Source organism: Ictalurus furcatus, chromosome 18, assembly GCF_023375685.1.
Source record: "Ictalurus furcatus strain D&B chromosome 18, Billie_1.0, whole genome shotgun sequence".
NCBI lineage: Eukaryota > Metazoa > Chordata > Actinopteri > Siluriformes > Ictaluridae > Ictalurus > Ictalurus furcatus.
Genome location: NC_071272.1, coordinates 2953525 through 2974137, shown reverse-complemented (window position 1 = coordinate 2974137; position 20613 = coordinate 2953525). Strand labels below are relative to the sequence as shown.

At 37.8% G+C, this 20613-nt stretch overlaps 1 protein-coding gene across 1 annotated transcript in view; it reads right to left on the bottom strand.

Moving 5' to 3' along the window:
* scarb2b (scavenger receptor class B, member 2b) overlaps positions 1-20613 on the bottom strand; it is a 39755-nt gene that overhangs the window by 13043 nt on the left and 6099 nt on the right. Inside the window, exons 2-7 of the mRNA XM_053649543.1 lie at positions 14942-15099; positions 10359-10506; positions 8240-8434; positions 7965-8056; positions 6740-6859; positions 1613-1791 (exon numbers count right to left, since the gene is read on the bottom strand). Coding sequence (XP_053505518.1) covers positions 1613-1791; positions 6740-6859; positions 7965-8056; positions 8240-8434; positions 10359-10506; positions 14942-15099 — 892 coding nt within the window. The remainder of the gene's footprint in view (positions 1-1612; positions 1792-6739; positions 6860-7964; positions 8057-8239; positions 8435-10358; positions 10507-14941; positions 15100-20613) is intronic.

Sequence of the window (20613 nt, the reverse complement as noted above, 5' to 3'; positions counted from 1 at the left end):
ATTATTTTGATATGTAAATTATAGGCGATATTTGTATAGATTTATTATAGGCTATATTCAACTTAAATACGTTATTTACTTCTAATCTTATTGTTATTAGTCATTAAGCCAATTTTTATTAATGACAATTTATATCATTCATATCCCATTCATATAATTTATAGCATAAATGTACTAAAATATAGCCATGCAGACGCAAGATATTTCATCTAGAAATTTAGCAATGGCTAACAGCATCTAAGCGGCTAAACAGATGTAGCTAACGCTTATCTTGTTCTGGATGAACGTAGGAAACCAAACTATATAAATTCTGTGAACGTAAAACATAGTAGCACTGACAATTTATGACGTGGCTCATATAGCGTAAAATGGATTTGTTAAATAAACCAATGAATACTTTAAAACTTTAAAATTTACGACCTTCTGTTACTGTGTAAAAGTAGCTTCAATACAAACTTCACGTTTTCGCTCGTATAGTAATGTCTGTTAGTGGCCATCTATTATTGTTGGCTAACCTCACGTCTTTTTCTGAGAGCTTTTTGTGACAATAGCCAGAAATCGAAGCTGATGATGTGTAGTACAGCCATGTTAGGTGCATGAAACATCTCAGCTTGCTCTATGCTGAAACTATGCTGAAAATATTTCATTGAACTAAAATGCTTAGCGTTTGGAGTGTTTAAAATGGCAGGGGGTTTTGGTGAACATGCTAAAAATAAAGTTGTCCTGAAGTTTCCGAAGTTAATCAAGGTTATATCAACATACACGTCACTTTGACTTGACCCCTTTCCGAACATCAGATTGAATATTTTGGGGGAAAAAAGGCATGATAGGTAGGTGGATTACACAACCGGGGTGCTATTTGTGTTGCACAGATATTACATTAGTGTCCTCTACAACTAACTGTGTGTGTTTCAGATAAATACTTTAAAACATTAATAAAACTTATAAATAAAACTTCTAACCTGCCACTGTTGGGCCCTTAAACCTCAACTGCTCAGCTGTTTAAATAAGATCAATGTAAGTGGCTTTGAATAAGGGCATCTGCCAAATGTAAATAAATGCATATTTTAGTTTAACACTCACTCAACCCTGAGCACATTCACCCCTATGAAATATTTGGAATATTCCACAAGTCACATGGTCTAAATTTTCTGATTATGGAAAATGAAGTTCTCTTGTTCATTATTTTCAGTGATATTTTAATATTGACTGTCAAGATCATTGTTAACATGCATTAGTTCTATTAAATTTTTTTTTTTTAGAAATTCTACCCTGATACTTATCTAAAAGCAGAGTAACCTATTCAATACCGGGAACAATAATAATAAAAAAAGTCAAGTTTAAAAAAATTAACGTTTTAAGCATTACATGGGCTAAATTGCACCACGATTACCACAAATATGGATTCATTAGTGTTTTTTGTGCTTAAAAATGTTTTTTTTTTGTGGTTAAAATGCTTCTTTTTCATCATCCATCCATCCATCCATCCATCCATTTTCTGTACTGCTTAGGTACTCTCTACCAGCTTTGTAATAGGATGTTCAAAAAGCACATACGGGTGTGATGGTCAGGTGTCCACACACTTTTGACCGCATCGTGTACATAGTATTACCTTTGCGACACACTGCCACATTTAAGACTCCATCGTCCAGGCATTTGTCCTTCTCAAGGCAGAAACCTTCATTTTCTGGATTGTTCTTTCCACTGGCTAACACAGCACGAGGTGGAGTGTATCGATATGCTGGAATCCCCTTCACCACCACCTCTTTCTCAAAAAACATGTGGATTGACCTAAAAAAAAAAATGTAAAAAAAAAAAAGGAATTAAAAAGAATTCAATAAGACAAGAATAAAACGCTACATCACTGTTTATGGACTGAGACACTTAATGAGGAATACGTTTTTAAACGTTGATGTTTAGCAGTTTGAGAATAATAACAGAGATCCTTTAATTGACTTTAATTTCATGTATATTAAAGAAATGTCATTATCACATTGTATTCAAGAAATTTGGCTCTGCTCTAATTTCATACAGGATGTTCACATTTAACCCACTTGGCAATAAAGATGAAATAGATGAGAAAGCCCAGATAATTTGTTTGCCCCTCAAGTCTTTGTTTTGCTTGCAGTGTTTAGAATCGTAGGAAGTTATCATTTTTTTTACACAGGAAAATAAGTTATGAGATAACCCTTGAGCACAGCAAACAGTGTGTTCCCGTTTCCTGTTTCGAAGGAAAAAAATAAACAGGGGAAAAGTCAATGGGATGAAAAACAGGCAGTACTGGAAGTGCTCTATTCACTACTTAGCAATGTTGTGATCCAGCGACGGGCCTGCTATCGAAATTTTTTCACCAGTTGTAAAATGAATTCTAAATACATCATTTTTGGAAATGTATTATTCGAAGCACATATCCATAAATCATGATATTAAGGATTATTGGTAACGATTCCTTCAAAGAATTGGTTTTCTAAACTCTAATAATGCCTCATAAAGCACTAATAAATGTTCTATAAAGAATTCCTTAATAGCTTATGTTGAAACATAAGCGTCACTATTCATTACAATCCCATGTGATCTACTGCACAAGCTTTAAAACTATTAACGACCTGTACACAATTATAACGCAACTGTAATACAAACTGTAAAACAATTATGAAAACATTACCCACATTTAAAATATGACAATCGGGCGACATTTACCGAGCTGGATATGAAGAAATCTATTTGTATATTGTTCATCAAGAATGGTAGTATTCATAAAACCCAGAGCTCCCGAGTCCTGTGTAAATTCACGACTATAGACTTCACTGAAATGGGATTAATATGAAGTGTGAATGTAACGGTGAATAAAAACACCTTTTTGTTTCATATTTACTAAAACCCAGTCATAAAGTTGAAAGAATGAAGCATTATGAGCAGCTGGTCCTCTGTTTTTGCCAATTGGGTACAAGGTTAAAACAAGCGAGAAGGTGAGTTTTTGCTGTCACAGATCCAAACACAAGGAGAAGAGCGTCATGCGGATTCTTTCCATGCCGAACAAAGAAGGGATGGGGCGTGCACAATTAGGCCAAGGGTCTCGCTGTAAATAAAGCCTTATTTTTTACCGTCATCGTAAAAAAAAAACAAAGAAAAAAGAAAATGAGAATGACAGACACCTAGGTTAGAACTCATGGGTAACAGTTACATAATAAATAAAAATAGCTAAAAAATACAAATTAGCTGGAGGAAAATAGAAGCTCTGACTTAGACTTGAAGAATTTAAAAAGGTTCACTGGAGTTGGATTATAGTTTATTTGAGTGGTTCTCAGAGTGGGGTCGATGCAGCACTGCCCATGGGTCCATGAGTTTTAAATTTTTGTCATAGAGTTGGAAATCACAACCCACCTTCAATCAGTGTTATTATATTTATTTATTATATTTACTTTTTAAGATTTATTAACCTGTTTGACTGCTCATTTGAATAGAATTGTAGTGAACACACCTAAATGTGTATTTAATACACCTGTTTTGTAAGATTTGTATTAACTGTAACAATCTCTGGATTATTCAAACGAATATAAATAAAATGTCCGCCTCATATCTTAATGTCAAACGCTGAAATATTATCAAACGTCGTCAACGTTAACACGACATCATATACGACTATATATCGTAGTAATCAAGAGTATTTTCCAATAGAATCGAGTCGATTTTGATAGAGTTCATTAGAATCATAATAATAATTTCAAAGTGATTCATTCGAACATATTTCATTTGTTTAGTTTGTTATATAAAGCAGTTTCTTTCCACTCGTACTTTGTTCTTTCTCCTGTGGTCTGACTGTTATGTGGGATCTCAGCGGTCTAACTTTGAGCACAGTGTAAAACATGTGCATACTTGTGCATGTGTTCATCTCTTACACTGGGGACTACGAGACCTACAGCCCAATTTCATGTTTATTTCAAAAAAATAAGTCAAAAGGTTGAAATAGATAAAATAGATAAAATAAAAATGGCGATTAAAAAGTGCCGTTTCATTGCAGGAGAGCTGACGTTAACCTTTACATTAACCACATTATTATTATTATTATTATTATTATTATTATTATTAGGGAATTTCCCCAGTGTGGGATCAATAAAATTTTATCTTATCTTATCTTATTATCCTTAACACACAGAGACGCACACAATTAATAGCGTATGCTTTGCTGTATGCTTTATATACTTTATAGACTGCACATCCCACTTACATGCATCCATCTATCCATTTCCCGTACTTATCTTACACAGGGTCACGGGTCGCCTGGAGCCTATCCCTGGGAACTCGGAGCACAAGACGAGAGACACCCTGGACGGGGTGGCAATACATCGCAGGGCACAATCACACACACATTCACACACTACGGACAATTTGGAAAGGCCAATCAGCCTACAGTGCATGTCTTTGGACTGGGGGAGGAAACCGGAGTACCCGGAGGAAACCCCCGAAGCACGGGGAGAACATGCAAACTCCCGAGGAACGAGGCATTAAGCTCCCCGTTCCACTTACGTCTGTTATATGATAGTTACTAGAGAGAGAGATGTAAAACCTTCTGCCATTCATTCACTTATAAAAAAAAAAAAAGAAGAAGAAGAAGAAAGAAAACAGAAAAGCTCAAGACGACTCCACTTTTAACCAGTGGATTGTCAGAAAGTCTGTGTGAAACATGCGAACATGCCCAAATTTCCTTACAAATGATAGTTCATGATAGCATCATCAGAACTGTTTTATTTTGTTTTCTCTGCATCATTTATTTTAGACATATTTAATTGTGTGGAATTGTGGAATTCGATATGGCTGTGTGTAAGAACATGGAACCTCACTTAGTAAAAGAGGAAAGCTCGTTTTTTTTTTTTTCAAACTACAACCCGCAATGCTGTAATTTCCTTATAAACAAGGAGTGTTTCATGATCATGTGTACACGATATTCTCTGGACTGTTGGCCCAATGCTCGAATTAATCCCACTGCGGCAATTAGAGCATCCGACCCAACAAAAGGGAGGATGTGTTTCCTGAGTAGAGCAATTGCTGTCACGAGAAGAAAGTTGCTTTTTTTAAAAAAAACAAACAAACTCTGACATCACTTCCAAAACAGGCCAGGGGTCACATACATACACACACACACGCACACACGCACACACACACAAACACACGCACACTTCCACCACCACCGCTAACACCATTTGAATAAAATGTCAACAAAAGAAAAAGTGAACAGTCAGTGAGAAGGATATTCAGAAAGATTCCATACAAGGATTTCTCACACAGCTAAAAATGGATTCTCTCATACAGTACATTTATATAATGTATTTTTAAATAATATCCACTCACCGGTCACTTTAACAGGAACACCTTTACACATGCTCATTTATGAAGATGTCCAATCAGCCAATCATCTAGCAGCAGTACAATGCATCAAATCATGCAGATACATGTCAAAAGCTTCAGGTTATGTTCACAACAAAAATCAGAATGGGTGATCTCTGTGACTTTAACCGTGGCATGGTTGTCGGAACCAGATGGGCTGCTTTCAACTGCTGATCTCCTGGGAATTTCACACACACAACAGTCTCTAGAGTTTAAACGGAATGGTGCCAAAAACAAAAAACATCCCGTCAGCAGGGTCTGCTGGCTGAAACACCTTGCTGATGAAAGAGATCAGAGGAGAATGAGCAGATTGGTTTGACCTGACAGGAAGTCTATAATATATATAGACTCTAATAAGCACTCTTTACAACCGTGGTGAGCAGAAAAGCATCTCAGAACACACAACACATCAAACCTTGAGATGGATGGACTACAACAGCAGAAGACTTCATCAGGTTCCTCTCCCGTCAGCCAAGAACAAGACTTTCGGACAGTTTGAAGGCTGGAAAAAGACCAGGTGATTTCTTTTTCTAATCTTCCATCTGCCAGTTTCTGTAAGCCTCTGCCCATGATAGCCTCAGATTCATGTTCTTGGCTGACAGGAGTGGAACCTGATGTGGTCTTCTGCTGTTGTAGCCCATCCTCCTCAAGGTTTGATGTTCTGTGCATGTTGAGATGTTTTTCTGCTGACCATGGTTGTAAAGAGTGCTTATATGAGCTACTATATCCTTCCTGGCAGCATCTGCTCATTTTCTCTGATCTACCAACAAGGCGTTTCTAGCGACAGAACTGTTGCCCACTCATTGTTTTTTGTTTTTCACACCATTCTGTGTAAGCTCTAGCGATGTTGTGTGTGAAAATCCCAGGAGATCAGCAGTATCTGAAATACTCAAAGCAGCCCATCTGTTACCAACATCCACGCCAGGGTTAAAGTCACAGAGATCACAACTTTTCTCGCTCATTCTGTTGTTCGAACATACTGAACATTAACTGACGCTCTTGACCTGAATCCGCATGGGTTTTTGCATTGCACTGCTGCCACATGATTGGCTGATTAGATAACTGCATGAATGTGCAGGCGTACAGGTGTTTCGAATAAAGTCGATGGTGAGCGTATATTGCAGTTTCAAATGTATTGGTTTTTGTTTAACGTCTCAGATAATTAATAAAAAACCTTCCGCCCATATCGCAACATAACTGAAAACGTAAAATAAATAAATAAACAAACAAACAAACAAATAAATAAATAAACAACCCCCCCCCCCCCCCAAAAAAAAATAGCATTTTATCACAAAAACCAAAGACTTCACATCTGTTTAGCAGATATAGTGTGATCAATCCTGAACTATTTTACCTGCACAGATCTGCGGTGAATACATTCAAACGCTCCTCTTTAGTCAGGAATGGGTGGAAAGCACTACCATCTGTCCCGTTAATCATGTTGCTCTGGTTGGTGGCCCAAAATGACATCAACCTGAACAAAACAGTATGTAAAATCAATAATGCTTGACTTCCAATTCCATTATTGATCCTATTAGACATATTAAAGAATGTATAAACTGGGAAAATGGGGACGGGAACTTGGTGATATGGTGGAACTTTGCTGTTTTGGCTCACTGCCATGGTTTGTCTTTGTTTCCATTCATATTGTTTATAATTTTACTAATAAAGATGACTATATCCACTGTTAAGTGTTCTGTTATACCATCTACGATGGATCATAGAATGCATCCAATCAACATCTTCAAGATATGCACGTGATTTATCATCATTCCACGGTGCTGTTCTCGAATCTGATTGGCCAGATGTTGATTCATTTCCTATAACAGCAACTCTGACAGTAGCGTCAGCTGTACTTCAAATCACAGGTTTATTATCAATGCTCTCATTCTAATATGTTATTATTTCTATAGTACCAGCTTACACAGAGTGTGATGGATGCTCTGCATAATCTAAGGCTAAAAATAAATTATATATATTAAAAAAAAACATGTTATTTATGAAAAATAAAAATGATTTCTGTAAGGAGATGTCTAAAATTTATGGAAGGAGCCTCCAGTATCAGCACTTTGTAATAGTAAGAACAGAGGACTTGGCATTTAGTGGTTTCTTGGTAACAAGACAATAATAATAATTAAAAAAAACCAGTTTAAAGCTGCTATAATGTCAGTTATAGGAATTAACATTTGTGGACGTTCCACAACATTAAATGTAACTATAAACGGATAAAAAGTATGATGTGTCATTCTGTACTAAATAAAAAAATGTAATTGTTGTCAAATTGCTGTAGCATAAGAAGAAAAAGACACTTAATAATGTGCAGTTAGTGCAAAATAATCCACTTCAGGGTGGTCATAGTGAATATTTTACCATATCAGCATGCCATGTATTGTTTTATAACTTATTTAAAGTCTGGGAAATTGCATAAGTATTCCCCCCCCCCCCAAAAACAAAATGCATGCGTAAAATAAACACAATGCACAGCAAAGTCTTAAATAAAACCTTTCTCCTCTTTCCTTCCCTGTATTGTCCTGGATTGTTAGTAAAAATGGGTAGAGATGATGATAAAACGTCATTACTTTTCACCCTTCCAAGTGTCGATGCGGCCGTAGTCCAAGTAGTTATTTTCTCCGGTGTAGTAAACAAACTCGCCATCGTTACTTCCATTTTTCTGCGCCAAAATAACACACCGATAAAAACTTCTGTTTGATATGAATTAATGAATGAACAGACAAATGAATAGATGAGTCATACGTACGGTAATAATCGTGCCATCTATCACAGTCCTTAATTTTTTATCATCAAGGCAAGAATGTAAAATAACCGAGTAAGTGAGAGAGAGCGTGATACATACGTATAGCATGAGGCCGAAGTTCTCGTCCACCTCAGGTTTGGCAGCGCGTAAACGGCTGAGCAGTGGATCCTTAAAGCCCCACAGGAGCTCATCCACAGTGTGCGTCATAAACATGGTGGTTTTTATTGAACTCATGAACATGGCAATGCCTGATCTGACCCAAAAACTCACATCCTTTAACTTATTCATCACCGCCTGGAGAAAAAAAAGAGAGAAACACACTGTTGCTTTTTAGCCGTAGAGCACTGTCTTGAATACACATCATACGACAGTGCGGGTTCATTCTTGAATCTGATCGCTCAGAAAGTGTTGATTAATCTTCTATAACAGTGGCTCTGACAGTAGTGTCAGCTGCATCTCAAATCACACGTGTATTTTAACGGTCTCGTGCGGATCTGTTATTGTTTCTGTAGTAAAAGGGACTCGTATGGAGGACGCTGAAGATAATCTAAGGTCCATGATGAACGCATTAAAAAAAAAAACACGATTGCTATTTAACAATTAACACGGTGAAGACGTTTATCTGAGATTTATGGAAGGAGTCTCCAGTGTCAGTGCTTTGTAATGGTCAGTAGGTTTTCTGCCATGGGAGACTCTTTAGGACCAATTTCTCAGTAATTTTTTCAGTCTTCAAGAGAAAGAGAAAACAAAAAAACAACAACAACAAAGGCTGGTGAGGAACAACATATACAATAGAATATATGTGATAAAGGGAAAGAATTTATTTAGAAATGGATAAAAAACATAATGTGTGCTTCAGAAATAAATTAAAATTGCAATCATTGGCAGATTGGGGTTATATAAGAGGAATAAAACACTTTGGAAGATCTTTACTGCCTTTCCTATAACAGTTTTGTTTATTATGTAAGACAAAGGCACAGCCCTATAATGCGCATTTCAGTACATCTCATTAATTTACTTCATACTTTTTAACGAAGATGATTAAACATCAAATAATCCTGCCGTGGCAGTGCAACTATTCAATTATTTAGTTAGGAAATCTAGAATATTTTAAAACAGATTTGTCGGAAAGCTTCTAGCCTTTGGTAGTGAATCGGACTAATCAGAAACGTCTCTTATTTTCAACTCGTACAACTCCGTTTTCAAAATCTCCCAGCAAACTTTGTGATTTGATATTAGTGCTGGTTTGAAGCAGGATGTGTAATGGCCAGGATGTTATCTGAGTCGCGTAATCCCAGAGCTGTTGACCGCTATACACTACACCAAAATGACCCCAAAATATTTGGATGCAGACATACTGCAGCCGTGACAGTGGGCTGATCAGCGTCAACAATTTGCCAATATGTCTTCATGAAACGATACTGACCAGCTACCATATTCACCCCCCATTTATCTGTGATTGCTAAACTCGGCTATTTATTAATACTGTGTAATACAGTCTGGATTAGTGTTGTAATCTTGCTCTCTTACACTCGTCTACTATATGTCAACACAGTGCATGGGCACGATTTTGCAAACTTACACAAATCCAGATGACCAGACTCGTTAGTTCTAGACATTTCAAAATACTAGACATTTCAAAACTGGACGACTGAAAACCTTCAGAGAGAATAACTGTTGCCATGGTTGCCTTTTTTGATGTTGTAGCAGTGCTCTCAAAATGTCATTTGTTGGTTAAGGCATGTGTGTTGCTATTTTGGTCATAAATGAATTAGTGTGCTGCGTGGGAAAAGCAGGACTCCATGACCTTCAAAACTGATGGAATTTTGAACCCATTTTGAACCACCACCCCTGAAAACCCTTTATACCACAGAGATAAGACAGTATTTTCCTGACTTCAACCACTCGTTGCACTTGTTTCATGGATATTCACCCATGTTTCAACACAGCTAGCATCTTCACACAAATACTAACTAAATACAATGAATCATTTTATTTGTAACAAATAAGGGCTAGCATAATTTGTAACAAAATAGACAAGCATCACTCACCAGCTTCTATTTTAATCCACAATCCATTCTAACATTACTATATTAATCTAACAAATGTATTTCCATAATATTCAGCAACATCGACGTATTTCTGAAGCTTATTTATTCCAGCTGCCAACTGATGCTCTCCATATAAGTGACAGATGCAATAACTTTATATAACTTACCACAGCTGGGATGTTAACAGTAGTTACAAGATCCACACTCGGGTCTCCAGCTGACATTTCAGGCACAAACACGAAGGTTTTGGGGGTCAGAGCAGAAACTTTGGCTCCATTTTCCACAAAGGTGACATTCTCCTTGGGTCTGTACTCCCTGAATCAATACAAGACAATGCAATGCAATACAATTCAATAAAACAATTCATCAGGAATGAAGTCAGTGTTAAGTCAGAACTGTTCGTTTGCACCTTTTGGCAGTCGTTTTTGAAGAAATAAATTTCACCAGGTCATTCATCATTTAGGTCTGAATTAAATATGACAAACTGAATGACAAAAGGATCGGATAGGAATCAAATAAAAGTGCGATTGATTGTGAACACAGCACTGACTACGACGTGGCTGTCCTAGATCATAAAGTGTTTATTAATATTTATAATACATATGTTTTTGTTTTTTTTTCAATTTCTAAAATAAAAGATAAGCATATTTCATAGCTGATAAAGGATCTAACCGATATTCACGCAACTGAGATACCTGTATTTTGTATATAGTGTATGTTAATTCAAATGTCAAATATAAAATGCAAGCATGCTGGCATTTAATTAAAAAAACAAACAAACAAACAAAAACCCCCCTCACAATCTAGTCCTAGTAAGGACAGTACGGAAATTAGACTTTGATGTCTTATTTCCTCCAATTTCATAAAATGTTATTTAAGGTATTAAAGTATATATTGTATCGCTTCCATTTGTAAGATTTAAGCAGAGATTGCACTGACATGTGTAAGTCAAATTGCAATAAACCAATGCTGTTAAACAAATGAAAGCTGCTTATGTTCATCGGTGTTTATAGAGTTGCAGATTCCAGCATACCAGAGAAACGTGTAAAAACATTATCTGCAAATACTGACGCAGGAAAATTCGCAAAGCACAAAATTGAAGTCGCTGCCAATACTTCTGGCCATGACTGTATACTGTAGATAACACACATGGGTGTGTCCATTTAGGTCTAAAGCAACTGAGGAAATAAAGTCAACAATTCTTTTATTGCACTGCGTTTAGCCTGCGAAACGCGTGTTTTAGTTCATGCACTTTAACTGATCAGAATTTCATAAAGTTCTAACCAATGAAAACAAGCAGGTAGTTAATTAAAGCATGGATTAGTGCACGTGTCAGATGCTACCAAGTATTTATCAATGATCTAAAACTTACACTGACAAAAAACGAAAGGCCTGATTAGTTCAATTATTTGCAGTGTGGTAGAGGTTTTTCCAGGTTTGTATGAACTTTAAATATGAAATGCTTTTGTGTATACTCTATACTCTAAAGGATTCACGCCGATGTGTTACCTGTAATATAGCTGTTCCAACATATTGACTGAAGGCAGTAAAGATAACACATACAGTAACATATTGCACAGCAGCAGCTGAGCCAATTACATGAAAGTGAAAGTGACCTACAGTAACCTATAGTTACTGATCATTGGATGTAACTTTATTCACGGTCCATGCATCTACTGTCTGTCTTTTGTGTAGTGTCTTTGTCTAATGTCTTTGCCTAACGTCTTGCACCAGAGAAGTAGCTTGATAGTGTTTTGTCATACTGTATAACCCCTATATTGGTACAGTATAACGACAATAAAGTTGAACTAAATTGAATTGAAGTCAGTGAGAGGTAACAACTAATAACACTGTGTTGTGACCGGTTTGCGTATCTATTTGATGGAAATACCGTATAGAGTGGCACTACAAACTGAACAGTGAAGCAAACAGTCTGCCGAATTTTTCTAGCTTCCGTTCAATGTGTTCTTAAACATCTAATAGTGAATTTTTCTCAGCTTTAGCGAACGTATTCTTGAACCCTAACAGAATGTTGTATTCCTAATGTTTTGCTATTTGTTAATCCGACGCAATAAAACAGGTTTATGTTTCATTCGACTCATAATTCGAATAAGTGACGATAAATCAACCGGGAAATTTACATACAGAGAAATACAAAGACGAGGAGAAGAACGTGCCGGAATTTTTTTTTTTAGGTCGGTCATTTCTGTTCATTTGGAAAGTAAAATGCAAGGTTGTGCCCTCAGGCTTGAAAGTAATTCACACACTCATAGTGAGATGTCAAGATTATATAACATAATATCATATCGTCGATAATAATATCGAGATTATAAATACAGATATAAATACAGTGAAAGCTGATCTAGCTTACATACTTCCCTGTGTGTCATGCTTTGCTAACATGTGATAAGGGATTAAAATAACTTAATGATGTCTGACACTTCGAGTGACGCACAAATGCTACCACAGTGGCAGTCAGATGATTTTGAATTTGACTTTATAGTTCACTATTTGCATTTGAATTATTTTAAGTATTATACAACAGGAAAAGCGAATCCAGAAATATGTATAAGTGGGTCAAGAAATGTTTACTGAATTGAGAAATGTTAGAAAGTACAATTTTATTGGAAGAATCCAGATCTAATCTAATTAAAATCTTTATTACTCTAATCAGGCACACCACATATTTATGCTTTAACACTGTCTATCAGGCTTTATCACTTGGTATAAGACTACAGTACATGGGAAGTCTGGTTTCCATGAAATTTTTGTATATTTATAGATTATTTATTAATTTATTTTAGATTTTCTTTTTATTTATCAAGCACGCTGGCAAGCTGTCACTACTTAGCTAGCTAAGTTATCAGCTTAGCTGCTTTAACAGACTTTAACAGATTCTACTAATTTTCTACGTTTGGAAAAGTCTCTTGATACGCTTAATTTTGAGGAGAGATTGAGAATTAATCAGGAGACCAGACCAGCAGATGAAAGAGATACAAGAGAATATATAGTGCTTCAATAACAGGCAACTGTGCTTCCATAAGTTTAATAAACATCAGAAAGAAACCACAGTCACCACCGATCTTTTTCTCTAGTCATGTGCCTGCCTTTAAAAAGGCAATCAGATTTTTTTTTTATATACTCGCATGATGATCTGAGGGTGAGCAGTTAATAAGTTCCACCCAGATTTTGATTTCCTAATTTAATTGGCATTCTGTATCATTTTGGCATTTTGGTTTGAAGCATTAATAGTGATTAAAAATTTATAAAACATAATAAAACAATACACTCCAGGTTTGGACTTTTACTGGCAGTGTACAGTAACACACAGGCCAAATTCCCTTAGTCATTAATAACAATGGGTAAGACCAAGGAATGTAGCTGTGATGTGCGGCAAAAGGTTGTTGAGCTTCACAAAATGGGGCGTGGCTATAAGAAAATAGCACAAGTATTGAAAATGCCCATTTCCACCATCAGGGCAATAATTAAGAAGTTCCAGTCAACTGGAGATGTTATGAATCGACCTGGAATTGGACGCGTCTGTATCGTCTCAACGCACTGTGAAGGGGACGGTTCGAATGGCCAAAAATCTCCAAGGATCACAGCTGGAGAACTGCAGAAGTTAGTTGTGTCTTGGGGTCAGAAAGTCTCAAAAACTACAATCTGAAGTCACCTACATCAGCACACGTTGTTTGGAAGGGTTTCAAGAAAAAAGCCTCTACTCTCATCCAAAAACAATCTCGAGCGTCTTCAGTTTGTCAGACACTACTGGAACTTCAAATGGGATCGGGTTCTATGGTCAGATGAAACCAAAATAGAGCTTTTTGGTAATAAACACCAGAGGTGGTTTTGGAGCACACAGAGAGGTAGCCATATGGAAAAGTACCTCATGCCCACGGTTAAATATGTTGGTGGATCTTTAATGTGTTGGGGCTGTTTTTCTGCCAGAGGACCTGGACATTTTGTTAGGATACATGGCATCATGGACTCTTTTAAATATCAACAGATATTAAATGAAAACCTGACTGCCTCTGCCAGAAAGCTTCAAATGGGCCGTGGTTGGATCTTCCAGCAGGCAACGATCCAAAACACACATCAAAATCAACACACAAATGGTTTACTGACCACAAAATCAAGGTCCTGCCATGGCCATCCCAGTGCCCTGACCTGAACCCCATAGAAAACCTGTGTGGTGAACTGAAGAGGAGAATCCACCAGCGTGGACCTCGAAATTTTGAAGGATCTGGAGAGATTCTGCATGGAGGAACGCTCTCAGATCCCTCGCCATGTATTCTCCAACCTCATCAGGCATTATAGGAGAAGACTCAGAGCTGTTATCTCTCAAAGGGAGGCAGCACAAAGTATTGACTAAAAGGGTGCCAATAATTGTTGCACACCTATATTTAACAAAGATATATATATTTTTATAAATCTGTGTTTTGTTTGCAGTTGTTTGAAATCCATGACAGCAGAGTATTTTTGTGAATTTTTTGAACAAAAGATTAAAAGGTTAAACGATAAAGACCATTTTTCACAGCTTTCTGTGCTCCAAGGGTGCCAATATTAGTGGAGGGCACTGTATAAGCTTTGCAGACTGTTTCGTAATTAGAATATGTAGTCAGTTAATAAACTTCATTTATTCATTATTTTTTTATTCTTATCATACGTGTTTTCTTACAATTTACTCCAATTATCATTGTCTGAAGCAGTCTATATGCTATGCATGTGTGTGTATGTGTGTGTGTGTTACCGATAAGTGTACGGTCCCATGTGTGTGAGGCGTGGTTTCTCTCCAGTCATGAACCCATCTGGGTTTGTGACGTTGAAGAAGAAAAACTCCATGAAGACAGGAGGAGGAGGATTCTTCCATGACTGGAACACTTTACTGCCTTCAGTCAGTGTGATCTCCTACAACACACACACACACACACACACACACAACTGCATCATTATATTGTAACTTCTTTAAATTTATTTACAGAATATTAGTGTAGAGATATCAACCCTGATCTGAATTAAAAAGAATCTTACTAACCCTTCTGAAAAAAAAAAAAAAAACCCAATAGAAACCATTAATCTATAATGGTCTTTGTGGGTATCTATTGGTAATGTGTTGGGTTCTGTCGGTGGCATGTGTATGTCGAGTGGAAACCAAAACAAACCATTAAATCCTAATAGAATATAATCCAAAACACACTACATCTGATAATGTTTTTAATGGTATTTGTAGTGGAAACCATTAGAATTTCTGTAATGGTTTCTATTGGGGGTATTTTTTCCAGCAGGGACGTTTTTGATTGCAGTCAGTTAAATCACTAGAAACTACAATCATTAGGTGCAATTAGTACTAACATATCCTTAAATATTGTTGAAAAAGACTTGTCTTTAGTGTACTATACAGTATACGAGGTACCAGAAGTACCAATGAGGGATGGACAGTGTATGCCAGGCAGCTGAAAAGCTGAAAAAATTCCTTTTTCTCAGTCCCTTTTACTCTGTCTTCTCTTTCTTTCTACACACACACACACATTCCACTTTATTTGGTGACAGTCACGTGACTCTTGTGCTTTCAGACCCCCAGCTGCCATCCCTGTCTCCCATAGCAACAATAGCACAATGTACATGACCTACAGCACAACAATGCACTGTAGTGATAAGTAAAGCATTTATAGCACCGAGCAGAAATGCGTCTCATGTTTTTATCTATATCAGCTTAGCTTACTGCATTTATACAACAACTATTTCACATTTCTTGATCTTGACATATTATCACACCAGCATATCAGCACACCCCTATGCTTCATTTCCAGAAACTGTGTTGATTAAATTTGCATGCAAGAGACAGGTTCTCACAAGTAAAAAGGTTTCTGGTATCCCACGGTTGGAAAATGCCAGAAGCAAAGCAGGATTATTCTGTGAAAAGTGATCCAGCGCAAATTGAAGTCCCTAAATTCCTGCTACCGAAAAGTGGCCAAGTATTCATTATGTGCACTAGTCAATAGATTCACAGGAGACAGAAAGAAGCATGGACAGAAGAGACACACACAGAGAGACAGAGAGAGAGAGAGAGAGCACGAGACAGACAGACAGACAGACAGACAGAGACAGAGAGAGCACGAGACAGACAGACAGACAGAGAGTGAGAGAGAGAGAGAGAGAGAGCACAAGACAGACAGACAGACAGAGAGTGAGAGAGAGAGAGAGAGCACAAGACAGACAGACAGAGAGAGAGTGAGAGAGAGAGATCGAGAGAGAGCACGAGACAGACAGACAGACAGACAGAGAGAGTGAGAGAGAGAGAGCACAAGACAGACAGACAGACAGACAGACAGAGAGAGAGTGAGAGAGAGAGCACAAGACAGACAGACAGACAGACAGAGGGAGTGAGAGAGAGAGCACAAGACAGACAGACAGACAGACAGACAGAGAGAGAGATCGAGAGAGAGCACGAGACAGACAGACAGACAGAGGGAGAGAGTGAGAGAGAGAGAGAGCACAAGACAGACAGACAGACAGACAGACAGAGAGAGAGATCGAGAGAGAGCACGAGACAGACAGACAGACAGAGAGAGAGAGTGAGAGAGAGAGAGATCGAGAGAGAGCATGAGACAGACAGACAGACAGAGAGAGAGTGAGAGAGAACACAAGACAGACAGACAGAGAGAGAGAGTGAGAGAGATCGAGAGAGAGCACGAGACAGACAGACAGACAGACAGAGAGAGAGAGTGAGAGAGAGAGATCGAGAGAGAGCACGAGACAGACAGACAGACAGAGAGAGAGAGTGAGAGAGAGAGCACGAGACAGACAGACAGACAGAGAGAGAGAGTGAGAGAGATCGAGAGAGAGCACGAGACAGACAGACAGACAGAGAGAGAGTGAGAAAGAGAGCACGAGACAGACAGACAGACAGAGAGAGAGAGTGAGAGAGAGCATGAGACAGACAGACAGACAGAGAGAGAGTGAGAGAGAGAGAGCATGAGAGCGAGAGAGAGCATGAGACAGACAGACAGACAGACAGAGAGAGAGAGTGAGAGCGAGAGAGAGCACGAGACAGACAGACAGACAGACAGAGAGAGAGTGAGAGCGAGAGAGAGATGGATAAGGTGAGGAAATTGAAGAAGGACAGAAATGTGAAATAGAGGATGAGAGTGAGAGAGGCACAGAGAGAGACAGACAGAGTCAGAGACACACAGAGGTGGACAAAGAGACAGCCGGAGACATAGTGTGAGAAAGAAAAAGGAGAGATACGTAAATGCAGAAAGAGAGAAAGAAGGTAAGCAAGAGAAAAAGAAAGAGAGAAACCAGAGCAAACGATGAGAAAGTGAGAGACAGGTAGAGATATATAAACAAACAGCGATATATAGACAGAGACCCAAAAGAGACCAAAAAGAGACAGCCAGAGTGAGAAAGAAAAAGTTAGACAGAGTTTAGACAGACAGACAGATGGAAACATGAAACAGAGAAAGAGTGGGGAAATAGACCTTAAAGCTTTATTACTGTTAGTACATTTGAGAAGTAAATGTGGAGAGACAGAGAAAGGTAGATGCACTTGGAACACCTCGAAAGGTAAGTGACACATGCAAACTCACACGAAGTGCAAACAGAGGACGTTTGAATATAATGACACGTCACTTAAGCACAACCAAGTCGACAGCGTCGTTATGGTTTAATGAGTAAACAAAACATTCAAAGCCAATAATTAGCCCCTTTTTAGTTCACTGCTTAGCACGAACCTGTCCCAGCAACGCTCTCTAGACTATATGCCACACAACTGTAATGTATACAATACACAGAGTCGCTTATTTTCAGATCAGTGAAGATCAGGATTTAAAAAAAAAACACTTAAGGAAAATAAGTGTGTAGACTTCTACACCAGGAATGTAAAGGTAAATAAGTCATCTTCTTTAACACAACACTCTCTCATCACGATCTCTATGACACAAATACGTTGTTTTTTTTTTTGGAGGTGGGGGGTGGGGTGGGGGGGGGGGGATTTTCATGTTCATTAAAACAAGTGATTCAAACCTACAAAGTTTTGCAATGAAAGCAAGAGTTTTCACTACAACTAAAAAATAAAAAAAAAACCTGACCATAAAATACAGGTCATGTAAACATTTGGAATGTTTCCCCAAATTGACCAGAATCCTTCAAACCGTGATAAAGTCCAAAAGGGAGGTTTATTTGCTCAGATAAAGTTCATCACAAGCAGAGAGACGAGACGAGCGACGTTTTCCATTGACTCAGCAGGCTGAGCAAGATCCGCAGGAGGGGAAGGAAGGTGGGAAATGATCTTACACCTGACCTCCTGCCATTCTTCTGTGGCCTTGATCCCCGCTTCCTTTCCCCGCAGTATACAACCTCAGGGACTTCACGACTGCCTTTTGGGTCGAAAAAGAAATCTGCTGCATTCATGTTAACGGTCTTGCTTTCTGTTACGAATGCGGAGACGGCGGCGGGTGCACGTGCAGATTCAAAGTTAATGAAAAGTTCAAACCAAACACAAAAGACACTAAGCCTACGTGAACCGGGAAAAGAATATAAACATAAACCAATGAGCATAACATGACAAACACTTCCAGGGTGTGCTGTTACAGGATCGGATGGTGCGACATGTGAACCGTTTCCACCCAGAAGTTGATTTTTTAAATAACAGCACGTCCTGAAGTGTTTTATTCCTCTAACGCCACGATATACCGACACTAACGATTTTTCTTTATTGACAAGTGACGCTTCGTACTTTTTTACATTTTCATCCCTTTATAATTACACTTAACGTAGAGGAACATCTGTGATCTCCTGTTATCAATTATGTTATAGCAGATATAAACAATGTTTTCCTCAAGACTTTCCTGTGCCCAAAGATTTCAAGTTACACCTCTACCTCTGACAGTGACAAAGCACTAACACTGGAGACTCCTTACAATAATGCAAAAAAAAAAAAAAAAAAAAAAAAACACACACAAAAAACTTCAGCATATGTGGCTTGTCCATCATTCAAATCACTGTCTACGCTGTTACTATAGAAACAATAATGTGTTAGAATGAGTCCATTAATAGAGAGTTTAAAGTTTTCAGCTCGGTGAAATTTCAACATGTGCATGCTTGTAAAGTCTGAAACGCCACAACACTTAATTCAAAACTGATTTCAAAGTTGTGGGGTTTTTTTTGTTTTCTTTTTTAAATTAGGGCATTTTATCTACTTTAAAGATATTTGATATCTGTCAAAAAATAAATGACTCCTTAATATGCACGTTATATACTGTTCATGACAGGATAAAGAGAATTGATAGATGTGTAAAGGAATAAAAGCTAGTATGAATAAAAGTATCACTCATACGGAAAGATTAGAGGAACTGTGCTCTTGACTCATAGGTATCACAATACAAGTCAAGGGCACAGTGCCTTGTTGTTCTGCAAGTCATGAGTCATTAGGCACTCAAGTGCAAGTCAAGTCCCTGGTCAAGACTAATAAGTCCAATTAACGTTACAAGTCCTTAACGTTGAGTTTCGAGTCTGAAACAAGTCCTAATGTGCTCTTTACCGAAATTGAGGCCGGAATAATAATTAGTATAATGAATTTACACAAATCATGCAAACTTTTTAAAATTGGTGTTCATCAGTTTCTAGACAAACTTTATAACCCAATGGAAATCAGTTGCAAAGTCAGTCAAAGTCAAGTCGCAAGTGTTCTTTAAGTATGTCGAGTCCAAGTCATGTGGCTGGAGTCCACAGCACTGTCCATGCAGTGTCCATGGCAGTATTCAGGATCATGGGCTAAAGTTAGACAAAAAAAAAAAAAAAGCGCATTAAGTCAACGAGTCAAGTCAAATCAAGTGGGTTTTTACTGTTGTTCCACAACAGAGTGTGTATACAAAGAAATGTCCTTTCTCCAGGACCATGGTGCAACACATAAGATTACGCAAGACTACACAAAGTGCACATACGCAACAGTGTGAGACCCGTGCAGGACGATTAATACACAGAACAGAACAATCGATAGAGAGGACACGATAATAATAATAATAATAATAATAATAATAATAATAATACAGAGCGTGGGCTGTAAACTGTAAACTACAGGTAGTGTAGGAGCAATAGGTATATCAACGTGTATTTAGATGTGGAAAATGTCCGAAAATGTCAGTGTGTGTGTGTGTGTGTGTGTGTGTGTGTGTGTGTGTTCTTTACAATTAAACATTTTGTTCTTTATGCAGCGAATGAAAATTTTCTTTCTTACAACGTGAAATTTAGAGACAGAGGAAATGGTATGTAGAGTATAAATGTTTGTTTGGGATTTGTTTTGGTGTCCACAGCTTTTTGTGTGATGTCTGTGTGGGAATGTTTTTAAATCTTGGACCAGGCAATTATCCCCACAAGAAAAGGAATATCTGACCATTTTAAGGGGCTATTTGGCTCTCTCTC